The sequence below is a fragment of the Acanthisitta chloris genome, unplaced genomic scaffold (genome assembly GCF_000695815.1).
Source record: "Acanthisitta chloris isolate BGI_N310 unplaced genomic scaffold, ASM69581v1 scaffold15406, whole genome shotgun sequence".
In the NCBI taxonomy this organism is placed as follows: Eukaryota; Metazoa; Chordata; class Aves; order Passeriformes; family Acanthisittidae; genus Acanthisitta; species Acanthisitta chloris.
Genome location: NW_008677891.1, coordinates 150,412 through 172,476, shown reverse-complemented (window position 1 = coordinate 172,476; position 22,065 = coordinate 150,412). Strand labels below are relative to the sequence as shown.

The 22,065-nt window shown below is 40.3% G+C and overlaps 1 protein-coding gene across 1 annotated transcript in view; it reads left to right on the top strand.

Annotated features, from left to right (window-relative positions):
- LOC103804102 (multiple epidermal growth factor-like domains protein 6) overlaps positions 1-22,065 on the top strand; it is a 182,099-nt gene that overhangs the window by 92,466 nt on the left and 67,568 nt on the right. Inside the window, 1 exon segment of the mRNA XM_009076696.1 lies at positions 3,221-3,343. Within this exon segment, the coding sequence (XP_009074944.1) occupies positions 3,221-3,343 (123 nt within the window).

Genomic DNA, 22,065 nt, shown 5'->3' with positions numbered 1-22,065 from the left:
GGAAATCCTGGACAGAGCATTAAGAAGACAGAGTAGGAAGAAGAAGAGGCTATCAGTCATGCAGCACCAATACTTTCATGGCCAGACCATGGCATTTTGTGCTGAAGAAGAAAGGAGAAGGTTTCTGATTGATAATAGAAACACTCTGCAATCAAAGGAGAAACATTCTGTATATTAGTATGCAACAGCACTATACACTTCCGAATGGATTATACCCTAGTGAAATCAAGAGGATAATGATTAGCTCCTCAGCTAGAAAGGTTTCCTTCCAATATTTTGGTTCAAGTTACAGACACTGGTGTTAATAAATTGGGCTGTATATTGTAGACTGCCTCACTCAGTCAATATTTTATGCTAGGAGGTCATGTAGCATTGTGGGTGCTAAAAACAGTATAGGAGAATAAAGTAGTTTTTCCTCTTTATTTCGTTTTTAAAAAAATAAAAAGAGCAAGAGATTTTATTAGTTTTCAATACTGTTAGTATAAATAGAAGTCGAAGCTGTGGAGCAGGTTATTATGTGGCTCATTACTGTTTATTACCACAAGGCACATCAAGATGTCTGTGAGTTAGGGGGGAGTAAATCACTTGGAACATGCCTGTTTTGTCGATCTTGTGCACGATGCTCAGTGCTACCATTCCTTCTTCCAGTGCTTTGAGGAATACATCCAAAATCTGTCGCTTGTCATATGTTCTCTCCGTCTCTTGCCGAAGAGAAGCAAACAGACGCATGTCTTATTTTGGTAGCATTTGTTTTTGCATCTTGGAGTGGAGAGGGGAGTGGTTTTCTTCAGAAAACTTTCTGTCTAAATTGTGTTCCCATGAAATTGAGAAGTGCCTTGTTGACTTCACGCGAGTTAGGATTTGTTTTGTTGTGTAGCTCTGAGATAACGGAATTTGATTTTATTTTTTTATACAGCTTGCCAATGTTTTTCAGTATCACTGAGAACAAAGGAATTTTTGTTGTGTCAGTTACTGCACTGAATCTAGAGGCATAGAGAAATGGGATGGGTTTAGTGAGCTTGCGCCTCTTCAGCTGCACTTTAGCAAATGGTGGCAGTTCTTGATGCACTTTGCTTTTAGCTTTTTAATAGTCTGAAGCCTCCTCAAAAATTTCTTTTAACCTGTGGCTTTTAGCCAGGATCAGAAATGAGGCAGTAAAGTGAATCTCGAGCTCATCAAAGAGCTAACCAACCTTGGTAAATCTTAGTCTTTAACATGGAAGGTTTGCAGTTGAAAGGCTGTCACCTCTTGCATGAATATGAAATTCTCTTTTTTTTGATTTGTCTTTACAAACTAATTAGATGGTTTAAAACATCTGCAATTCCCCATTGGAGCTGTGAAGTGCTGCTAATATGAAGAAACTGCATGTGGTTTTTACAGTCATGATGATGCTTATCTTCTGTTGCTTATTCTTTCTCCTGATTTTCATGCTCTCTAGCCTGAATGTAATGTGTGTTCTCTACCAGTGATGTTAGACCTGTCACCTGTGTCCTCATACAGGTCTTTGAGAAGGTGATGTGTCCCCTCAGCCCTAGCTTTTCCAGGGAGAAGATCTGCTCTGTCACTAAGTCAGCTCAAGACATTTGCCAAAAAATTGAAACACAGACTCCCACAGCGTGTTATTCTCATGCCGGTGCATTGCTGTCCCTGCTTGCCCCTGCACTGATGAATTGGATGTCTGTGAGACATCACCACTTCAGAGAGCAAAGCACAGACATCGCACAAGTGTGTGCTCCAGCATGCACGGAATCAGTGCAGCAAATACCTGCTGGGTTTGTTACATTTACCGTCCCATTTGACAAATTTTCTGATTTGGAAATACTTCCATGCCATCTGTTGTCTCTGATTCTGTTCAGTAGAGCAGTACTACTGTCCTGATGATTTCTATCACATTTCTTTTGAATTTCTTGTATAGAGTATATAAGTACATGGGTTAAAAAGCAAATGTCTTTGCTATTGATTTTTCTGTGCCACTGGCTGCCTATTTACTTATTTATTTTTTCTATGCTGTTCTTCAATGTTCTTCATTTATAATGTGTAAAGTTCTATTTTGCATGCAGGCAGACACTAACTTGATCAGGTGAATAAGGAAGGTGTATAAATACTTGCACCTGATGAAAAGCAGGACCTTAATTGATTTAAGATACTACCGTCTTTCAGAGATTTCTCATCTCTGCCACAATTGCTAGGAGCAACCTGATACACAAGTGAGGCAGCTGGAAATGACTGTGTAAAGGTTGTGCCTGATCTTGTTGCACACATGTGGGAAGTTGGCAAGTTGGGTAGAGCCCGCAGCTGAAGGTGGGTGAACTCTGGGCTTACCTTGTGCAGAAGAGAGAGAGGAAAATCCCACCCTTGCACCTCTTAGAATCATGGAATCATTTGGGGTAAAAAGGCCTAAAGACCATCAAGTCCAAGTGTTAACCCAGCACTGCCAAGCTCACCACTAAACCATGTCTCCAAGTGCCACATCTACTATTGGTTGGACTCAATGTAGAGGTCTTTTCCAAGCATAATGATTCTATGATACTTGTCTTTTGCCGCGATGGAGAGACAGGACGCAGCTTGATGCAAGCAAGATGTTCGTTTATTGTTGTTTTTCACAGATACTTATAGTTTTCTTGGCTTAGCGTGTTGTCTGCTGATTGGCTTATTCTATACATTAGGTGTACACCAATTGGTTAACCTAAGGCACAACAACTTGTTACATGTCTTCTCCCCCAGCAACATCCCAGCAACTTCCTAACTCCTGACTGGTGAGCCAGCACGCAGCCGCTTTCTGTTCAAGATTCCCATCTCCACGCCTACTCCTCCCAAGGCCTTTGGCAACAAGTCCCAGCACGTGCCCTGACTAGCCCAGACATGCTGGAGCCTTGCTGAAAGCAGCCAGACCACTCCCCACAGTCTTTTAGATCTTTCTAGGAATGGTGACTCCACCATTTCCCTGGGCACCCTGTTCCAGGGCTTTACAACCCTTTTGGTGAAGAAATGTTTCCTAATATTCAGTCTAAACCTCCCCTGGCACAACTTGGTTGAGTTGAGGGACTCTGCAACGTGTTTGGGAGTCACTGCTCCTGAAGTTGTATCAGAGTCCTTAGCTGTACATCTCAGAATCTTTCTCATTTTGTCACATTGGAATCATACACAATTGTCCTCAAATTCCAAGGAAACATGGTCAATGCCAACTCCTTACTGACTGCCATGTGTTTTCTTCCGACAGACGTCAATGAGTGCACCACGGAGAACGGGGGCTGTCACGACAAGTGCTGTAACACCATTGGCAGCTACCACTGCAAATGTCCAGCTGGCCAGAAACTGGAGGAAGATGGAAAATCATGCAGAGGTAATGTTTTATGCTGTGTCTCACTGCTATTAAGGAGTCAGAGAAGGCATTGGAAAGCAGAAGGAAATGCTGGTTTTCATGCAGAACCAGCTGAGGAGGGTATGCTCAGAGTTGTTGGGAGTGCAGATCTTCTCATGTCTGGATTATGAAGATGTAACTGTAAGAACACTTCAAAGGGTTGGGGTTTTGTTTTATTTTGTTGAAAAAAATGTTATCACTTAACCTGGATTGGCTGTGCCGTGTTCTGATTATGGGATTTCCATCATCAATTTAAAAACTTCAAGAAAATGTATACATTTGATAATATTTCATCTGTCTCTAAAGCAAAATGGTTCTTATCAGAAAATACACATACATTTTCACATTTCAATCACAATTCCACAGTTAGAGATTAACCGAATAAAAAAGGATTTAAAACCACATGCTATGTAAACCCATTTGTCTTTTCCTAAGGGAAATATAAGTCTAGTTAGTGCATTATAGGGTAAAATTTATTCTTGTGCAAAAGCTTGACTTTGTGCTGAAGGAAAATATTGCATAAGCTTATGTTAGAACACATAATGTATTATGGTCAGAGTTCTTAAATGTGCTCTGGTAAACATAGAGCAGGTGTAAACAAGCCCAGTTGATGTGTTGACAGTCACTACATTTTTTTTGCATCATCAGATGCTGAAAAAGGTAGAGGACATGAGGTGTAAGGTACCCAAGTTGTGCTGGATTGCAAACCAGAGCAGTTCCTTCCTTCTTCTGAGCTCTCCCTGACACAGGTGATGAGTGTGTGCTGCCCCATGATTTTGTGTGCTCTGCTGTGAGCCTGCATTGCACCCTCCATTGCATTTCATTGCTGCAGTAAGTGCATCATTGATATTGTTTTATTATCTCAGGGTAGGTTTTCAGGAACTGTATTAGCATCTTTTCATAGTAAACTGTCTTCTCCGGTTTTTCCTGTTGTATAGTTTCTCACACATTCCCTTCTAGGATTTCATTTTACCATTGTCCAAAAACTTCTTAACATTTGTACAAAGCACTGTATTTCTTGCCTGTGGTCATATGCTTTGTCATAGCTTTATAATTTATTTGTCTGCACTCTTTCTTTTTTACTAAAAGATGATAGAATTATTTTCCACGGCAGCCTACCACTTGAGATCCACCTTGACAGTGTAAACAAGCTGTAGATGGTTATTTTATTTTGATTGAAGTGTTTCATTATGGTCCTGCATGCTTTTATTTTGGCCTTTTGAGAGCTCAGCCTGGGAATACTATGGATGATTCACAGATTCTTCCTACTTCACCTCAACCTTCTCTTACTTCTTTTGATATCTGACTGGTAATATGCCCATGAGGAGTGTACAGGTCTGTACTTTGACGTCTACTTAGTGCTTTTAGATCTGCATAGAAGTTGTCCAAACCCCAAGTTTTTGAATGCAGGAGCTGTTGGTAATCCTAATTTGCTCTAGCATGCCAGAGTCCTTTTTCCTTTAAAACAGTTAAATTAGTCAGTTAAATTAATGTTCCTTCTGCGCAATTCTTCTAGTCTTGAAATATGCTTTAAATCCTCCTGTTTCGACATTCCTTAAAAACTCAAACAGCTTAAGATACTTGATTCTTTTACCGTATTTTATCTGACCAGAAATTGGAGGAGAATATATATTTTGAGCTTTGAAGCCACTTTTTGAAATCTTCAGGGAAAAATGGAAACATAAAATAAACTGGAAATGCTCAAGTCATAGAACAACGTGAACTAAATACACCTGAACTTTTGCAGAGGTGATAATGATGATGAGCACATGGCTGTACTCACCTGCAAAAAGGCAACTTTGGCCAACCTCTGGCCCTCAGATGTTATCATATGAGTGACTTTGTAGTTGTTTGCTACATAAGGGAAAAGTGAGCTTCAGATAAAACTGCATGTGCTGCTGGAAGGTCTTTCAGGACGTGATACTGGATTGGGGTTTTATTGATGCCTCTGCATTGCTCAAAGGAGTTATTTTGCAGATGAGAGTAAACCAGCTTCTCATTCAGGTTAACCAGCGTTTTTGGAGGAATAAGGCTTATTGTTGCTCTGGGTTGTTGCATTCTTTCTGTCTTTATAGCATTTAGTGCTTTATGTTACCCCTTAGTCTAAACTCAAGCATTAAATAGATTTGCGCTATTGTTCTGCTCCCATTATTCGTCTCATGGTTGGTTTTATTTCACTGGTGACTGAAATGATCGATTGGTGTATGGGTTTTTTGTAAGCCAAGGTACAAATAAGGTGTATTGTTAGAAAAGCAGCATGGAAGTAGGGCAGATTTTATTCAGCCAGTCATTATTAGTGGGGAGATTGATCGTGTTTTTCAGTAACAAAATAGAGCATCCTTCTGACAAAAGGGAAAGATGTTGTCAGGAAATAACGGGGCTTTTAAAAATATTTCTTAGCTGTTTAATGCTAAGGAAGGGAAAGTGGATAAAAAATATCACTAATCCAACAGCATAATGAAGTGTACTGCTGTTTTGATCAATTGTTTCTGAGGGTTCGTGAGCAATTTTTGGAGACCCAAAAGGCCTAATTTCACAGCTGGAATGAGCTGAGGATGTCTGAGCTCAGTATCTCCATCATCTAGGGTGCCAAAGGTGTGTGAAAGAAAAGGCTCCATGAATATGCACAGGACAACAGCATAAAATAAGTGAGATAATCTTAAAATAGTTGTTCCTATCAGCATTGACTAAACCTTCCCTTCCTTGGGTGGTTCTGTGGCTGGTTGGAGTTGCGTGGGGAAGGGGATTGAGCAACACAGCCTGAGGCACCCCATTCTGCAGGGTCTATGCTCCTTCCAAAGGCTCTAGGGATCTTTCCTGCCGGTCTGGGGACTCTTATGGGAGTATATATCATACAGAGTTATGTGGTATGTAAAGTCTTCACTTCAGTGAGGGATAATTATGTCAAGAAGCAAGTTATGCTAAGGTGAAGGCTCATACAGCCGCATAGAAATGCTCGCCGGAGCGGTGACCTGATTAGCCTTTCAAAACTAATCATCTCCATGTTGTACTGCAGCTTTCACTCGCCAGCATCCATGCACAGAACTTCAGTTTGCTTCTCTGACAGAGAAATATTTTCTGGCAGCTACTCATGTAGGCTTTACAGATTGTGACAGAAAGCTCATGCTTCCCTCTCACTCTTCATGTGTCTGATGGAAATGAACGATGAGAAGGGATCTGGCTTTAAATCATGGCACAAATAATATGACAAATTAATATTTGACATTTACTAGCATATGACTGTTGGCCTAATGCAGTGCCCTATGGATCTGTACCAGCATGTGGTGTTCTGGGGGCATTCTGGTCAGGGTTAGTGGGTGGATTTGGTCAGAAAACTGTAGTATGATCTGAGGAAGGGAGAGGAAATGTGTATGTGTTCAATACCTTTTTGTTTGTGAAGCACAGGTACCACTGACAACCTCTGTCAGTGAGATACGTTGTGAAAAGTACAGATATTCTCATTTAATATTTTATTTTAACGTGAAACAGTTCTTGAGCATTTGGTATTTTCTGAATGTAAATACCATTTTAAATGGTAATTTTAAGACTCAATTATTGGCACAAGTCCAGATCTGTAAGGGATGCTGAGGCTACAGCTACAAAAGCGTGTTTTCACACATGAATAAGCTGCAGAAGTCAACTAGAAAAAGGTCATGACCTTATGTTAACCTTCTTTGGTAAACTGTCATTTCTTATTTATATTATTGTGCTCTCATCTGTCAAGGCAGCTGAAGAAACTTAGAGACAAATGAAGTCCTATGATTAACTGTTGATGAAAAGAAGCTTCTATTTCACTGATTAGAGTGATATTGCAATCATGGCAACCCCATCCCCAAGGGTTTTGGTCAGACCCTGGCAGGTTTCCTGACATTTGCCAGGGGGATTTTGGGAGCAGCTGCCTCCAGAGCCAGTGTGTGACTTTGCAGGGCCACCACTGGTTACCTTAGTAATGGAAGAGTCACCGGTGTCACTGCTGGAACCTGCTTCTGGGATGGATGAGAACTCTCCAAACACTGTTGCCTCAGAAGAATTAATAGCTGGGCTAAAAGGAATACTGAGGGACTTGTCTGAGGGCAAAAAAGTGTTTAATAAAATGACCTCAAAATTTATTAAGTCAGTAAGGTTTGAGCTATAACTTATTCTTGTTAAATTCTGATTCCATCGAAGACAATAAATGCTAATTTTGTGTTTGGACTGTTTTCCCTGCCCAAGAAATAAATGCACCAGGCTTCTGCCATGACCTGTGGAAAACAAATAACCTGAAGGACATAATACCATGCACCTCTAGGGAGATGCTGAGGAGTTTTTTAATGAATTTATTTATTCTTTTAATTGAATAGGGGAAATTACTCCACTGGAGGGATTCAGGATACTTTTGCATTGTCTTATCTCTGAAATTTGCATTTGACTCAACACTGTGGCATGCCATGTCAAAGAGGTAGTTATTTTCAGGAACACTTCGGCAGAAGGGGAACAAGGAAAGTGTAGTTTACAAAAAGAAAAATAGACCTGTTCTTATTACAGGTGCAACGAGTACCACACCAAGTGAACTCCAAGCTTAGAGCAGTCAAGTGAAGGCAGCCCTAGATAAGGTGAAGCCACCCAGCCCTTTTCATCTTTCTCTATTTCAAGATTTTGTCTTGAGATGTAGAAATAAATCCATTTTCAGGAGTTGTATCACAATTATCTAACTTCTTGTAACCAATTCTGTGCCCACCTAACATCCACCTCAGAGTTAGGGGAGTGGACAGCTGTGTCTCATGACCTTAACAGACCCTGGGTGAACAATCTTGATAATGAAGGTATTTCAAAGTATTGGATTTTTGCCATAGTTCTAAAAGGAAGAGAAAAAGAATAGGGGAAAAAAAAAGACTTGTGAGAGATAAGAAGAGAAAAACTGATTTCTGGGTATTTCAACCCTGCTGTTAGTTGTTCTCAGGTATCCTGGGACTCCAGCATGGGTTTTTCAGGCTAAGTCAGAAAATTCCAAATATTTAAGTTTCAAAATATAAAAAGACTGTGCAGCACTCTGTCAGGGGTGAAGCATAAATATTTACTTCTCCATTAGTTTATACATCCAGAATAGTGGTAGATGTCTAATCATTTGAAGTGAGTTCAACAACAGGCAATATCTGTTTTTACATTTAAGTATGGTTTATTTATGGTTGCTTCTACCTGTCAAATTGGTATTTTTTGTCACAAATAAAAAGCTTTTTGATTTCAGATTAAAGTTGATAATAAAAAAAAAGAAGGGTTCACCAGCTTCTCTTATAAAGGGAACTGTATTAACTAAGGATCAGTTTTGCATTTTAAACACTCTGTCATTATGCACTCAGACTTCTGTGGTTTTCTGAAGACTGTTGGATTTAGGCAGGAGAACTGTGTGGTGTCTGTGCATGCCTGAAACTACTAGAGATGTTCATAGCTACATTTGTAAACTTTTGGGGAATGTAATTTTATTTCTATGTCTGAGTAGAATTCTTTTGGTATTCTCATTTTTAAGCATTTGTCTCTGGCTCTTGAGATGAAACGATGGCTGGAGGTTGTTCACTGTGACCTCCCTTATGCTCTCCCATGCTGCGTTGGAGCCAGCTGGGATCTGACTGGGATCAATAGCTGTGTGAAGCTGTTATACTCTCCTAGGCAAATAGTGTCATTTGTCTGCATTTGTCTATTCCTGGTAGTTCTACAGCAAAGGAATGTGCTCAAAATAAGTAGTAAAAATGACAACAGATTCAGTAAAGGTAACATTAGCTGCAGATTATTGGACTTTTTAAATGAATTACCTGATTCATGGTAAGCCTGAGCAGGCAGGAACCTGAGCTGAATTTTGTGGGCTCATTCCAGGCTGGCAGTGGCTGTCAGCTAATCGCTTGGCTTGGTCTGGTCAGTGCCCTTGCTTTTTGTGAGCCCTCCCAAGCCTAATCCACTCAGTTACATGCTGGGGACCCACAAACCCTTTCAAACTTATTAAAATGTTATCATCTACTAAACTCAGCAAATCCCTGTATTTCATGTCTGAGCTGTTTCTCTTCAATCAGTGAAGGGACAGAACAAACATTTCCAACCTGGTTTTGAGCATTTATGTATTGGTCTTGGCCAAAAAGAGCATCTGATGCTCTGATAATTGATTTATTGTTGAATTTTAATTGCCCCAGTTTAGATTTTTCCTGATTCCTGCTTGACTAGTGCTAAAATCTCCCCACTCCTCTCTCACATGCTGAACAAAGGCGGCTGTGAGCTGAACCACCCAATTTCTCACATCTGCTATCCCTCAGGGTAGACGAGCTAACAGTTATGACAGCTCCCTCCAAAAGTGAATATTGCCATTGAAGGCAGAGCTCGTTTATCCTGGATACATGTTTTTAGCGATCAGAGTTGAGAACAAACACAGTAAGTTTTCAGTCACTTTTTAAGCAGAAGTTTTATGCAGACCAGGTGGGTGTCAAGAGCAATATCTTAATTCAAGGCTCCAAAGCAACAGCTGAAGGAATCCTACCTGTATGTGCAGCCTTGACTCTTGGAGCAGTCTGGGACCACTTACATTTCAAGTATTCAATGATTATTTCAAGATAATCTTGGTAAATCTATTTTTTTCCATGGAGGCAAAAAATCTCTTTTTCTCTATGGAGCCGGTTTTTGGTGCCTAGATATTTCTCTTTGAATGCTTAATTCAGCTGCAGCATTTTAATAATAGGCTTTGCATAAACAAACCATGGGGCTGGCAGTTTAATTTTCAGGTTATGTCAGGATTGTACAGGGTTAAGTGTCGTGCAGCTTGTCACTGTGTCATACATTTCCTGCAGCACATCTTCTGCTGAGTTCCAAGGGAGTGGGGCTTTCAAAAAGCACGGTATTATTCATACCCCACAGGAAACTGGCACCTTGTTCTGCATTTCAGTTATCAGATGAATTATTGATCACTGATCTGACATGGACTGAAAGGGAAAACTTGTTTCTAGATGTCACAGGCCTCCCAGGTAACAACAAATGCAGAGTCCCATCCCTACAGCGTCTGCTGGTCCTGTCCATATGGCGCTCGAGCACTCCCCGTGCGTCACAGCTGATTATAGACTCCGCACATGGGCTGCTTCCCAAGGCTTCCAGCTCCCTTGTCTTCCTCCTGGAGCTGAAAAGCCTCACATGGACTCTACCAGCTGGAAGGAAATAGGAAGTGGGAACTGTAACTTGCTGTTATCTTTGGAAAGGAGTAGTTGTGGGACAGGCAGGGACAATGACAGTCACCCCCTCAGTGGTTTCTCTGCGTGCGACTCCAGGTCTTGCAGTTGAATTTGTGCAGAATCATAGAATCAGCCTGGTTGGAAGAGACCTCAGAGGTCCAACCCTACCGTGGTTACTAGACCGTGACACTAAGTGCCGCATCCAGTCTCATCTTGAAAACCTCCAGGGATGGTGAATCCACCACCTCCCCAGGCAGCCCATTCCAATGCCTTACTACTCTCTCTGTAAAAAGTTGGGCATGAGCACAAAAACTGGCCTGAAAAGATTTCTTTGTCCAAACTACTTGATGCATAAAGTTGTATTGATCAGCTTTTGACAATAGAAACGTAAGTTCAGAAATATTACAGTACTTGCTACACTGGTTGGGGATTTGATGCTGTTAATTAATGCAGGCACTTTGAATAGCTAGATGAAAAGCATTATATAAGTGTATGAAAGACTGTTGTTGTCCAGACAAAAGATAATATTTAGAAATAATATGACAAAGATGATAGACTGCAGTACAAATATGTTTTGAGATATTTCTAGGGCTCTGATTAGTTTATATTAGCTAGTTTCTAGCATTTATGAGTATGTCTGAAAGGCAGGTTGTGGAGTATGTTAACATTCCACTGGGCTGATTGACAATAATTAGTTTATTTTAAAGGAAAGGAAAGAAGTACTGTATTGTTGGAGCTGACTAATGTGAATTAAAAGCTAGGTAATCTTTTCTGCAATTACAGAGATACAGTGATTGCCGTTGTCAGAGGAAAAAATCCACTCATACTTTTAAGAATCATTGTGTAGGAAGAGCTTTGCAAGCTTAAAATTGAAGCTCTGGTCAAAGTCTCCAAAATTACAGTTAGTAATAATTTTATGCAGAAGCAAAACTTTTGAATACTTAAATTATAGCTTGTTTGTAGCAAGGTATTTACCAGCAGATATAAGCATCTTATAAACAGCACATGAGTCATCTTGGTGTTTGTGTCGAGCACATCGAAAATGGAAATTGCAGCTGAATTATTCTTGTGTAGAGAGGCAAGGCTTAGAAACCTTAAATTCATACTTTAAATGGAAATTATGAGAGGAAAAATGTGCACATTTGCCTTTCAGCAGAGAGTGGTGTGCAGGGTAACTCCATTTTTTTCTACAGCTTTTCCTATAGTCTTCATACACAAGGTCTAATGGCAGATACAGAGAAGGGAAGGAGCAGAACTTGAGTGGTGTTTATGTTCCTCTTAAAAAGCATTTAATACTGGTATTCACTGGGACAGCTAATAGAAATCCCTTTTTTTTAAAATGCCTATGGATTTTATGAGCCATCTGATATATCTTAAAAAAGCTTTAAAACAATTTGTGATAAAATCTAAAGCAAACAGAAATCTGTCAGCTTCTCTGTTCAAAGCCTTGGCCCAAAGGAAACGATCCAGACATGACTGTCAGCTAGATAGCAACTGCTGGGAGAGCTACACTGCGTTATTAAAAGATCAGTAGTTTGATCAACATCATATTGGATTAGTCAAACTTCAATTACAGGAGCACCTGAGGGCTTTAGCTGGGATATATTAGAAGACCAACTTGAAGTAAAGCTGCTGTTGTTGCATACCAGATTTGTGAAAGACCCACCTGAGAACCTTGTTAACAGTTCCTGTCCCAGAAGAGATTCAGTGTCAGCCAAGGAGTTCAAAAACAAGTAATAAAAATGAAGCAATCAACTGATTAATTTGATGTGATTTTTAATCTCAGGAAGAGGAAAGAAAAGGAGTTAATTTTTCCTACAAAGACAGGCTGCGAGAGTTCGGGTAGTTCAGACTGGAGAAGAGTAGGCTCCAGGGAGACCTTAGAACCCCTTCCTGTGCCTAAAGGTGTTTCAAGAGAGCTGGAGAGGGACTTTGGACAAGGGAACGGAGTGATAGGACGAGGGGGAATGGGTCCACACTGACAGAGGGCAGACTGCATATTAGGAAGAAATTTTTTCCTACAGAGGTGGTGAGACACTGGCACAGGCTGCCAGAGAAGCTGTGGCTGCCCCATCCCTGGAAAGGCCAGGTTGGATGGGGGGTTGGATCAACCTCATCTAGTGGAAGATCTTTCTACTGAGGGCAAGGGGTGGAATAAGGTGATTTTTAAGGTCCCTTCCAACCCAAACCATTCTATAATTCTGTTATTAGGATCCAGCTTTGGAAGTTGATGTGGACAGGTTTGGGATGTGTTAATGCCACTTCTCTCTTCTTGTGGTTGAATCTCTCATTTCCAGCCAGCACAGCATATGTCCTGTAAACTGGAAACATCAGATTATGAAGCTGTTTGCATGATTATAATGTTCTTGTGCATATTTTACTGGCTGGGAGTAGAAAACATATTTCTCTGCATTCTACTGTAGTAACTGTGCTCACAGAGCCCAGCAAGTGGGCATTGCTGCTAGCAAAACCAGGTGTTCCCATCAGATCAGGCATTTCTCTTTTTATTCCATAACTGTTCTTTCAAACTGCCATATCCTGCCGAGAGAAGATGCTGATGACCCAACATATAAACCTTCTTAATACGTCTCAGATCTGAGTCCACACAAGGAGTTTGGGCTGTATCATGCTGTCCCTTATTCAGTGCAGCTCCTCATGGAGATCCTTTCCTCCTTTGCCACCTTCCCACCTCCCAGCATGGCCCAGCTGAATTGTGCTGAGGAGCTATATTTAAAACTTCATAGCCCCATAACAAATTTTCCCTCTGCTCTTCTGTCTCTACGTCAGAAAATCTTGCAGGAGTGTTGCAGTAGCTGCTGATTCTGGTGACCTCAAAGCCTTTCTCCTAAGCAGAAATTACATAAACCTTTAATTATTATCTTTCAGGGCAGTCAAAACATCCTCTTCCTACTTCCCTGTTTAGACAGTACATTCACTTCTTTTCTACAGGGAACTGTGAAATTGATGAAGATGTTTTTTTCAGCATATAAACATTTCTTTAAGAGCCTAAATTATGCATTTATCTGGATTCTTGTTCTTCAGCTTGTACTCCGTTGTTATTTCATGTGGTCATTCACTTATGCTGGCACCAGTTCTCCACTGAGACTTTATGTCCATCTGTGTGGGTTTCATATTGATGGGAGTTGGAGTCGTCAAGGGTGTACAGTTGCCAAAATATCTATTAGCATAACCCCACTGTGGAGGCTGGTAACCCTATCACTCTTCCTTTTTGGCTTTTCTTTGCTGAGATGCTGTGTACTACTCTGAGATTCCAAAATGGATCGTTCTTTTGGGTTTTTTTTTGCTTTAAAGATTAAGAGTGGAGAAAAATGTAGAGCTTTGCTTTGTGAAAGGATGGAAAAAATGTATTTTTTCACGGCTGTGTGAAAACATCATGGTGTTGTCTGAGATCTGTCCATGAAATTATCATGCTCCTTACTTTAATTCAATACTCTGATTTTCTTGCAAATTATATGGTCTCAATAATTGCTTAAAACTTATATATATATATATGTCTCTGTGTGTGTATATTTAATGAAGAATGCCTTGAGACTCTAATTAGGGCTGCTTGACTCCAAAGCAGTTTACATCTCACAGGCTTACACAGCTATCAAACAGATGCTTCTCCTTTTTTTCATTCAGCTGACATTTTCATTTTCTCTGCATATTTTGAAGACTGAGCAGTGATGTGTTTTGACTCCTGAGGCTACAGATGATATCAAAATGAGGATTAGAAATGAAGCTTTACCTGTCAATTAAGTCGTTAAGCTTGTCCTCCACAGCGTCTACACTTTGAAATGGCCTGTTTATTGAATTTGAAATAGTTCTCATTCTTGACTTTGTTTAAATTGAATGGACAGTTCTAATTATAATCTTCAGGGTTTTCAACTGCAACATATGGTTTGCATATAGAGTTGTAGATGAGGGGCTCTTGGATGTTTATTGAGCTAAACCAGTGTTAAATATCTCGGGAGAGAGTGGCATGTCAGGCATGGAAACTAAGCAGAAATGGGCAGTACAAATATGGGGCAATTTTCTCTTTTCACATGACTCTGTCCAAGAGATCTCCTGCTCTGAGAAATGAATTGTGGTGGCAGGATCGAGACACCGCGTTAAATGGTTGCCTTGTGCCAATCTTCACATGAAGACAATATAAAAAAAAAAAAGTTCAAATTTCCTGGACTTTTGGAAAATCAGCATTGTTCTTCCAAATCACCTGTGGTCCCCACTAACAGGGTTGCATGATATCCATCTTACACCAATTTATTCTTCTCTTTATTCTCAAATAGGGCCAGTGAGAGACCAGCCAATGAAATCTAGGTCTTTATGACTTGATGAGGTGGATTGTCCCTTTCAGTGCTCATAGTCTTCTCCTCAAAAGCAGGTTGTGGGGCAGCTTGCACTGGGCAGTGTTCTGGGGGGAACTCCTGCCATTCTTCTGCAGCTGCTCATGGATCTCCCCAAAAAGTCATACCTTGGAGATGCCTTTGTCTTCTTCCCTCCTTGAGAACAGCCATCAGGAGATGCATCTCCTTCTAGATCTAGATACAAATATTTATTACCTAACACAGACATGGTCCCAGCAATGACTGGCAGCATTTCATAGTACCAAGGTCTGTGTCCTTTGGTGTTCTCTGTATAAAGACACATATACCAGGTTTGAGACAAAGGAACCCCAACCTAGGCCCAGATAGAAATCACTGAAGCTACCTGGAAAAACATCTGAAATCTAGGGCAAAGTACCAACTTATAGGGTAAAAGATTCCTCTCCATGATGTGACCGAATTTCTGGGGAAGCCTTAAGGAAGGTGACAGACTGAAAGACAGAGGATCTGCTGCAAAAACCTTTGCTTATTTAATGCCATTATTTACCTTGTCCTTTTTCAGGGGAAGGTCTACAGTCAGGTAACTTGGAAAGCCTATTTTGTGCATGGCTAATTGGATGGTCCTGCCAAATGAGTGCTGGTTAGAGGTGCTTTGTCCTTAATCCTGGGTGAAGAAATGTAGTAGGAAACTGGTTGCTCTAACAAGGGTCCTCTTTCCTTGTGCTATCAGTTTGCAGGGGCTAAAGTGGGTAAGGCATCATTAACCATGGCTTTTAACCAGTCTCTTACCAGATGTGACGTGCTCCTTTCAGTATGGTTTGCTGAAGCCATTCCTGTAATTCATTCTGTTATACATTCCTTTAATTCATTCTGTTACAGCAGCCTTGCCTTGGACACCTGTGACTTACAGGAATGTGAGTAAGCTGCAGTGATCAGGGCTAACCTGGCTGGCTTGGAAGCAGAGCAGACAATGGATGCTCATCTAATCCATCGGAGGGGCCAAGAAAGGGCAGAGCAAATAGCTGAGGAGCAAAAATAAAAGCCTGGGAGCACTAACAGTTCAAAATGACCCGACTGGCTCTGCAGGAGCACATTTATCTATGCTGAAAGCTGTTTCATGAGGGTGTTTCAACACCAGGTTTTACTACACCACTCAAAAGAGCTTGTAGCATATTTGTGGGTTTTTTTGTGAAGTATAAAAAGAAGCCCTAGACTAGGATTTTTGCAATTTAAAATCTCCCAGCGATCCAAAACTGTTGTTCTCAGTCTTTGCTGTTCAGTTTGGTTCAATTAAACAGAAATACGTTTTTTATTAATATGAACATAATTCTTGTTCTTGAATTTTAGACTGTTTTTGACAAGACTTAAAACTTGTATTTTCCTTCCTGGAGTCAATACCAATGTCAAACGTCGTTGTGGAAAAGATGAACAAATAGTTTTCTAGCAGCAGGTGTTTCAAACCTCCTCCATTCAAAGTTTCAAACCCTGAAAACCACTTTAGTGTTAGTAAAACAGGAGAGACCCATAAAAAAACTTGTGCTGCAAGAGTGAATTATGTCATGCGTAGTAGTGAGTGTATTTGTGAGGGGATTCACACTGGTTGTCAAATTATGGACATTTTCAAGCTCGAGACTTGGGGAGATTGTGTGATTTAAAGGCTGCTGTGAGTTGAATATGTTATAAATTTACCTATTTATAGAAACAGCAAGGTCTTGTTTGAAGTTTTACTTTTATAGAATAATTTCTGACTTTTGTGATCAACTTAAGAACGGCTGGGAACCAAGCCTGTTTCCCTTCCTTCCTTCCCTTAAGTATATAAGTTATTTAATTTAGAGGCACACTAAATTAATGTGTAAAATCCACCATGTAAATTAGTGGGGAAAGACCATATGATATTTTCACTTCATAACTTGTGTGAGGTTTAAACATCCTTTGGAATATATAGAAGAGACTAATCACAGTGTAGTTACAAATAACAGAAGGGAAAGCACTGTCATGCATCTTTGTTGATTTTAAATATCATGTTAAATAGCAAACAATCAGAGTTTTCATGTCAGATACGCTAAATGATCTGCAGCTGAAGAGTCTGGGTGAGCTGGTCAGGGCAAGGGAGGGGTAAGCCAGATTGTTGGAACTTACTTCCAAATGAATGTCCAAGCTGAACAGTTTATCCACTGTGATAATTTTAAATATTGAGACTTATTGAGAAACTTAAGGTTTCTTGTTGTAGTTCTTTACGTAAGACCCAATTTTCCCTCTTTCTCCATCACCATCATTACTGACTGATCTTTACAATATTGTGTGGGGACTAATGACCTGTAGATCTCCCTGGGTAAAGAAGGGATGAACTCTGATTTTACTGAATTTTAAGATAATGCTGCAAAAACTCGACCATGTTTTCCCTTTCTGGTCATGATTTTTTAAACAAATGATTACTATAATTATTTTTAATTATAATCTGACTTTAAAACCATCAGCATAAAACAGTTCTCTAAGTAAATACAAGTAGGGTTTAGTGTTTCTGTCGCATCCTCTCTGTGGTGAGCTGGGGAGATTGTGGTGGGTGGAATATGGAAACATGCATGTGTCATTCATTCCAACTTTATGCAGTATTTCTTGGGCACCTGGTAAAAAGTATTATGCTTCTGTGAAAGTCATTTGGGCCAGATCTGCAGATGATATTGCGGTGCTTTGAGTCCTTGTGTGCAGTTGACTGTGCCAGCATGTACCCAGAATGAGTTCTTACATCAGTTGCCATCCCTATCATAGCATGCTAAGGGGTTGGAATGGACCTTAGAGATCATCTAGTCCCAGCGCACCCTGCCCTGGGAAAGGACACCTCCCACTAGACCAGGTTGCTCAAGGCTTTATCCAACCTAGCTCTGAGCACTGCCAGGTTTGCAACATCAAGGCTCTGGTGTTTGTGAGGTTGGTGATGCTCACAGCTCTTTGGTTTCTGCCTCTCTGTGTTGATCTTTACTTGAAAAAGAAAAGTGGTTTTGCCAAAAACTGTTAAATAAATAAACAAATAATCCTGAAATCATAGGATTGTAAGGTTGGAAAAGATGCCCAAGATCATCGAGTCCAACTGTCAAAGTGATGCCTCCACCATGTTCACCACTAAACCATGTCCTCAAGTGCCACATCCATGCTTCCAGGGATGGTGACTCCACCATTTCCCTCGGTGACCTGTTCCAGTGCTTTACAACCCTTCCATGAAGAAATTTTTCCTAGTATCTAATCTAAATGATGAGGTTGGTATTGACCAGTTCTGGTTTCTTTCTGCATCAGTGCCTGGGCACTGGGAAGAGGAAATTTTTTCTCTGCTTATCTATCAGAAAGTACTGGCTTTGAGCAATTCTCAATCCATGCATGTTTTTATAGTCAAGGGAGAGAAAGCCTGTTGATTTGTCACCCTGAAGAAATGCCACTCAGTGAAGCTAGCTGAGAGGTAAACCTTGGTGCTACCTGCTTGTACCTCACATGGTGCTCTTGGCCGTGTCCTCAGTGTGGATATCATCCCTGAGATACCTTTGGCACATCATTTCTCTTTTCATTCAGGATTCTCAAAATGGAAGCCTGTGATTCTTCAGGTATTTATGTACAGTTTTAAGGATGTACCTGGTTTGCACTGTAAGCTTGAGGGCCTTTGACAATGCCAGCTCCCCTCCATTTGGAGCCATGAGAACTGTAGCTGCAGCCTGGTCTTGACCTACAAGTGCTGCTGGGCTGTTCCAAGTGGAGAACTTAAAAACTGTGAAATAAAAATAGTCCACCTGCTTACAACTCTGTCTTGCACAACATGACCAGAAAAGAGGGGGGAAGTATCATAAAAATGGAGAGAATAATCCAAAAACTCACTCCTGCTGCCATCAGAACAGGCTTTTTTGTACTTTTGGGATCTAGTTCTGTATGTTGTTTAAATTTTTTAGTGGTTTAAAAAGCAATGCTGTTTGTTAGTAGGGAATTGATCTGGCAGCATCTTGCTTTTCTTTTCCTTTATAAAAACCATGATTGCAGCTTCACTAATTATCGGTATTTGTCACTGCTCTGTTTATTTTTGAGGAACTGATTGATCGTAGCTGTTCCTAGACATTTTAGTAATGATATGAAAAAAGCCACTGATGTGGTGACCCTGAATTCCAAACAAGCAGTCACACAGCTCTGTATTGAAAGAGATTTTAGGCAGGGAAAGTGGGCTGTTGCCAATGTAGCTCATCAAACCTATTAGGAACAAACCTCCTTGAAGATTAGCAGTGCCTCCAGTCAGAGGTATGGAGAGCTTCACAACCTATCAGTTCATTGGTAGGATCTGCCCTTGGGAAGGGCATGATGCTGACAGCAGGTTGAGCTTTTGTACACCACATCTTCTTTTCCCATGTTTGAAACTTGTGATGTACATCATGATGGGTTCGAGGAAAGGTCAGTCCAAATGCACAGACCTCAGAAGTACAAACAGCTAAAAAAGATGCATGCCATGATGGCTAAAATACTTTACGTATTGGAAACAGGCAGACTTGTGGTTATTCCTGCTAGGTGGTACCCAATAAAAAGTGGGTAAACAAGGACACAGGATATCTTCAGTAGGGAAGCTCACTCTAAGGCATCTCTGTTGAGCTCTTCTGAAGGTGAAGAGAATATTCACAAACCACCTCTATTCTGTTCACCTAGCAGCATAAGTCCCCTTGGCAAGGCAGCCCAGGGACAGCACACTGTTCTCATTTCGTCTCTTGTCTTGGTGGATTGCTTTCCCTCTGATTTGTGGGAATGCAGTTGCTTTCATCACAGTTTGAGTTGTGATAAGCAAGCCATAAGTGGCTTGAAATTCAGGTTATTCAGATAAGCATCCTAAGTTGTAAGTATATAAAGTCGAGCACATAGGTGTTTTGGTTTGATCTGCAGTGGAAACTAATCCAAATTTAATCATAGTGTATTGTTAAACAGATGCAATCTTCCATAATCCCATAATATTCTAGATTTGCAATAGAATGACTTGGTATTTCTAGAATATTTTTTATATTTTATGCATTCATTATTCTAGACTAAGTTCATAGTTCTATAACTATTCCCATGTAGAAAAAGAAATGCCTATTTCTGTGCCTGAAACAGCATAAGCTGTTGCTTTCCTGCTCCGTGTCCTTTACTAGTATAGCAATTTGAATGTAAAAGTCCAAATAGTTTAGACTTTTAAAACTGGCAAGTGCAGTTCAAGCATTTAGATCAGTGTCTGCTTTGCAGACTACTTTCCAGACAAAATAATTAAGGAATTTTTCTGCTGTAACTGGGGGCGAAGCAGTTTCCTGGCCATGAGATGGAAGAGACATAGAAAGGTGACGGTGCCTTGGATTTTTCTTGATTTTATCTGCAGGACGTGAAGGAATCTTTCAACAGATAATCCTGAAAATATTGATCTTGCAGAGAAAGTCTGAGACTGGAAGGGATCATCTGTCATCATATTTGCTGTTCCTGTGGCGTCGCAGAGTTGCATTATAGGCTCATGGGTCTTGCCTTGGCTTCCCCTCCCAGTTGCTGCAGGGAGTCTCAGGGTAGGGGTAGGTCTAGCTCGTATATATAAGTATTTTAGGATATTTTATTTTTCCTTGAATTATATATTGCCTTTTGGCAATATCATTGCTTTATGGCCCTTTGGGATGTGCCTGCACGAGGGAAATGCCATTAAAGGAAGAGCTGCTGGTGGGTGCAGAACTCCCCCATAAAACAAGTCACTTCTTTAAATCTTCAAATGGAGACTAACAAACAGCACTAACTCCAAGCTCATTTTTATTAGCTGGACTATTTTTTCTCCTTTGCAAGTGTCGATATCCTAACTTAAAACCGCATTTGGTATATGAGAGAAATTCTGCAGCTGATTGTAGCCTATAAAATGAATATATTGAAGCTCCAAATGTTTGAGTTTATTGAGGTATAAATACTAGAACGTGGTGTACTATATAGTTCAGCTGCTTCCTTGTTCTATTTTTCTGAGTCTTTTTTGCGTATTTTGTTTCTCTGATACTCAATACACATAGTTTCCTGGTTTTTGTTTCTTCCTGACATTTTTCAGCAGGCTGCTTCTTAATAATATGGAATTCAACAAGGTGAATAACATTTTCTGTTTACTGTTTACATTTTAAAAGCAAAAGTTTGCTTTAAAATAAAATGTGTATTCCAGATGTCTCCAGGCAGTAGGAAATACATGTAATATACAGTCTAATAAAACAACAAATATAGCAGAAGGCTTAAAAAAAGTGGTGCACGTTAGCAAATGGTCTGAATTTAAACACCAGTCAACACCATTTTAGGTGAGGGAAATTCACATGTGTAGTATTAGCATTTAACTTTATAAATAAACTTCCTTAGGACTGGGATGTTGTACATTTCCAAGTTATCTTTAAAACTTCCTTTTTAATTTAATTTTGATTAGATTTTCTAAAATGGAATAAATTAAAAGCATAAAAATACGTGAACCACGAAAGCTAAATACAAAGCAGATATATCCACAGCAAAGATATGAAAACCAGACCCCTTGTTCCTCAAGTGCAATATGGGGGTGGGGGACACTCCTTCACTGCCAGCTCACTTCTCCACAGGAGCAGTTGTGGACTTACCTCTCATTAGATGATTTCAGAATATGATTTAAAAGCAATTAAGTCAACGGGAGACTTCAATGTTGAAAGGGAGGTTTAGAGATGTCTGTAGCAGGAGGGAGGTCTTGGCTTTGGGAGGAGAATATCTTTGGCTTTGAGAGAATTTGGGACCAGCATCGCCCCTGGGTGAGATGGTGGGAGGTGGAGTTGCCATCCCTGGGGACTGTTAAGGAAAGGATACAAATTCTAGGCAAACATCTGCCAGGTGAAATTTTGTCAGGGAATGGACTAATTGACTCTTCTTTCCAATGACCTCTGTGTTGATTTTTAAGGTAGCGGTGTCAACATGCCAATCAAATGCTATTTACAGTAGCCCAAGGTTGCTGAAAAGGTGCAAAAACTGCTTATGTGGTACTTTTGGAAATTCAGTTTTATGGGTCTGTTTTAGACCTTCACCTGTTTACTTAAACTGTTCTTGATCTTTGTCCATCATTGTCCATCATTTTCAGATGAAAGATTGCAGCAGTGTTCTCAACCTGGTTTAGTGCTTGTTTTCCTCTTCATTTGACTGAATGTAATCCACCTGAATATGAAATACGGAGTGATACCTG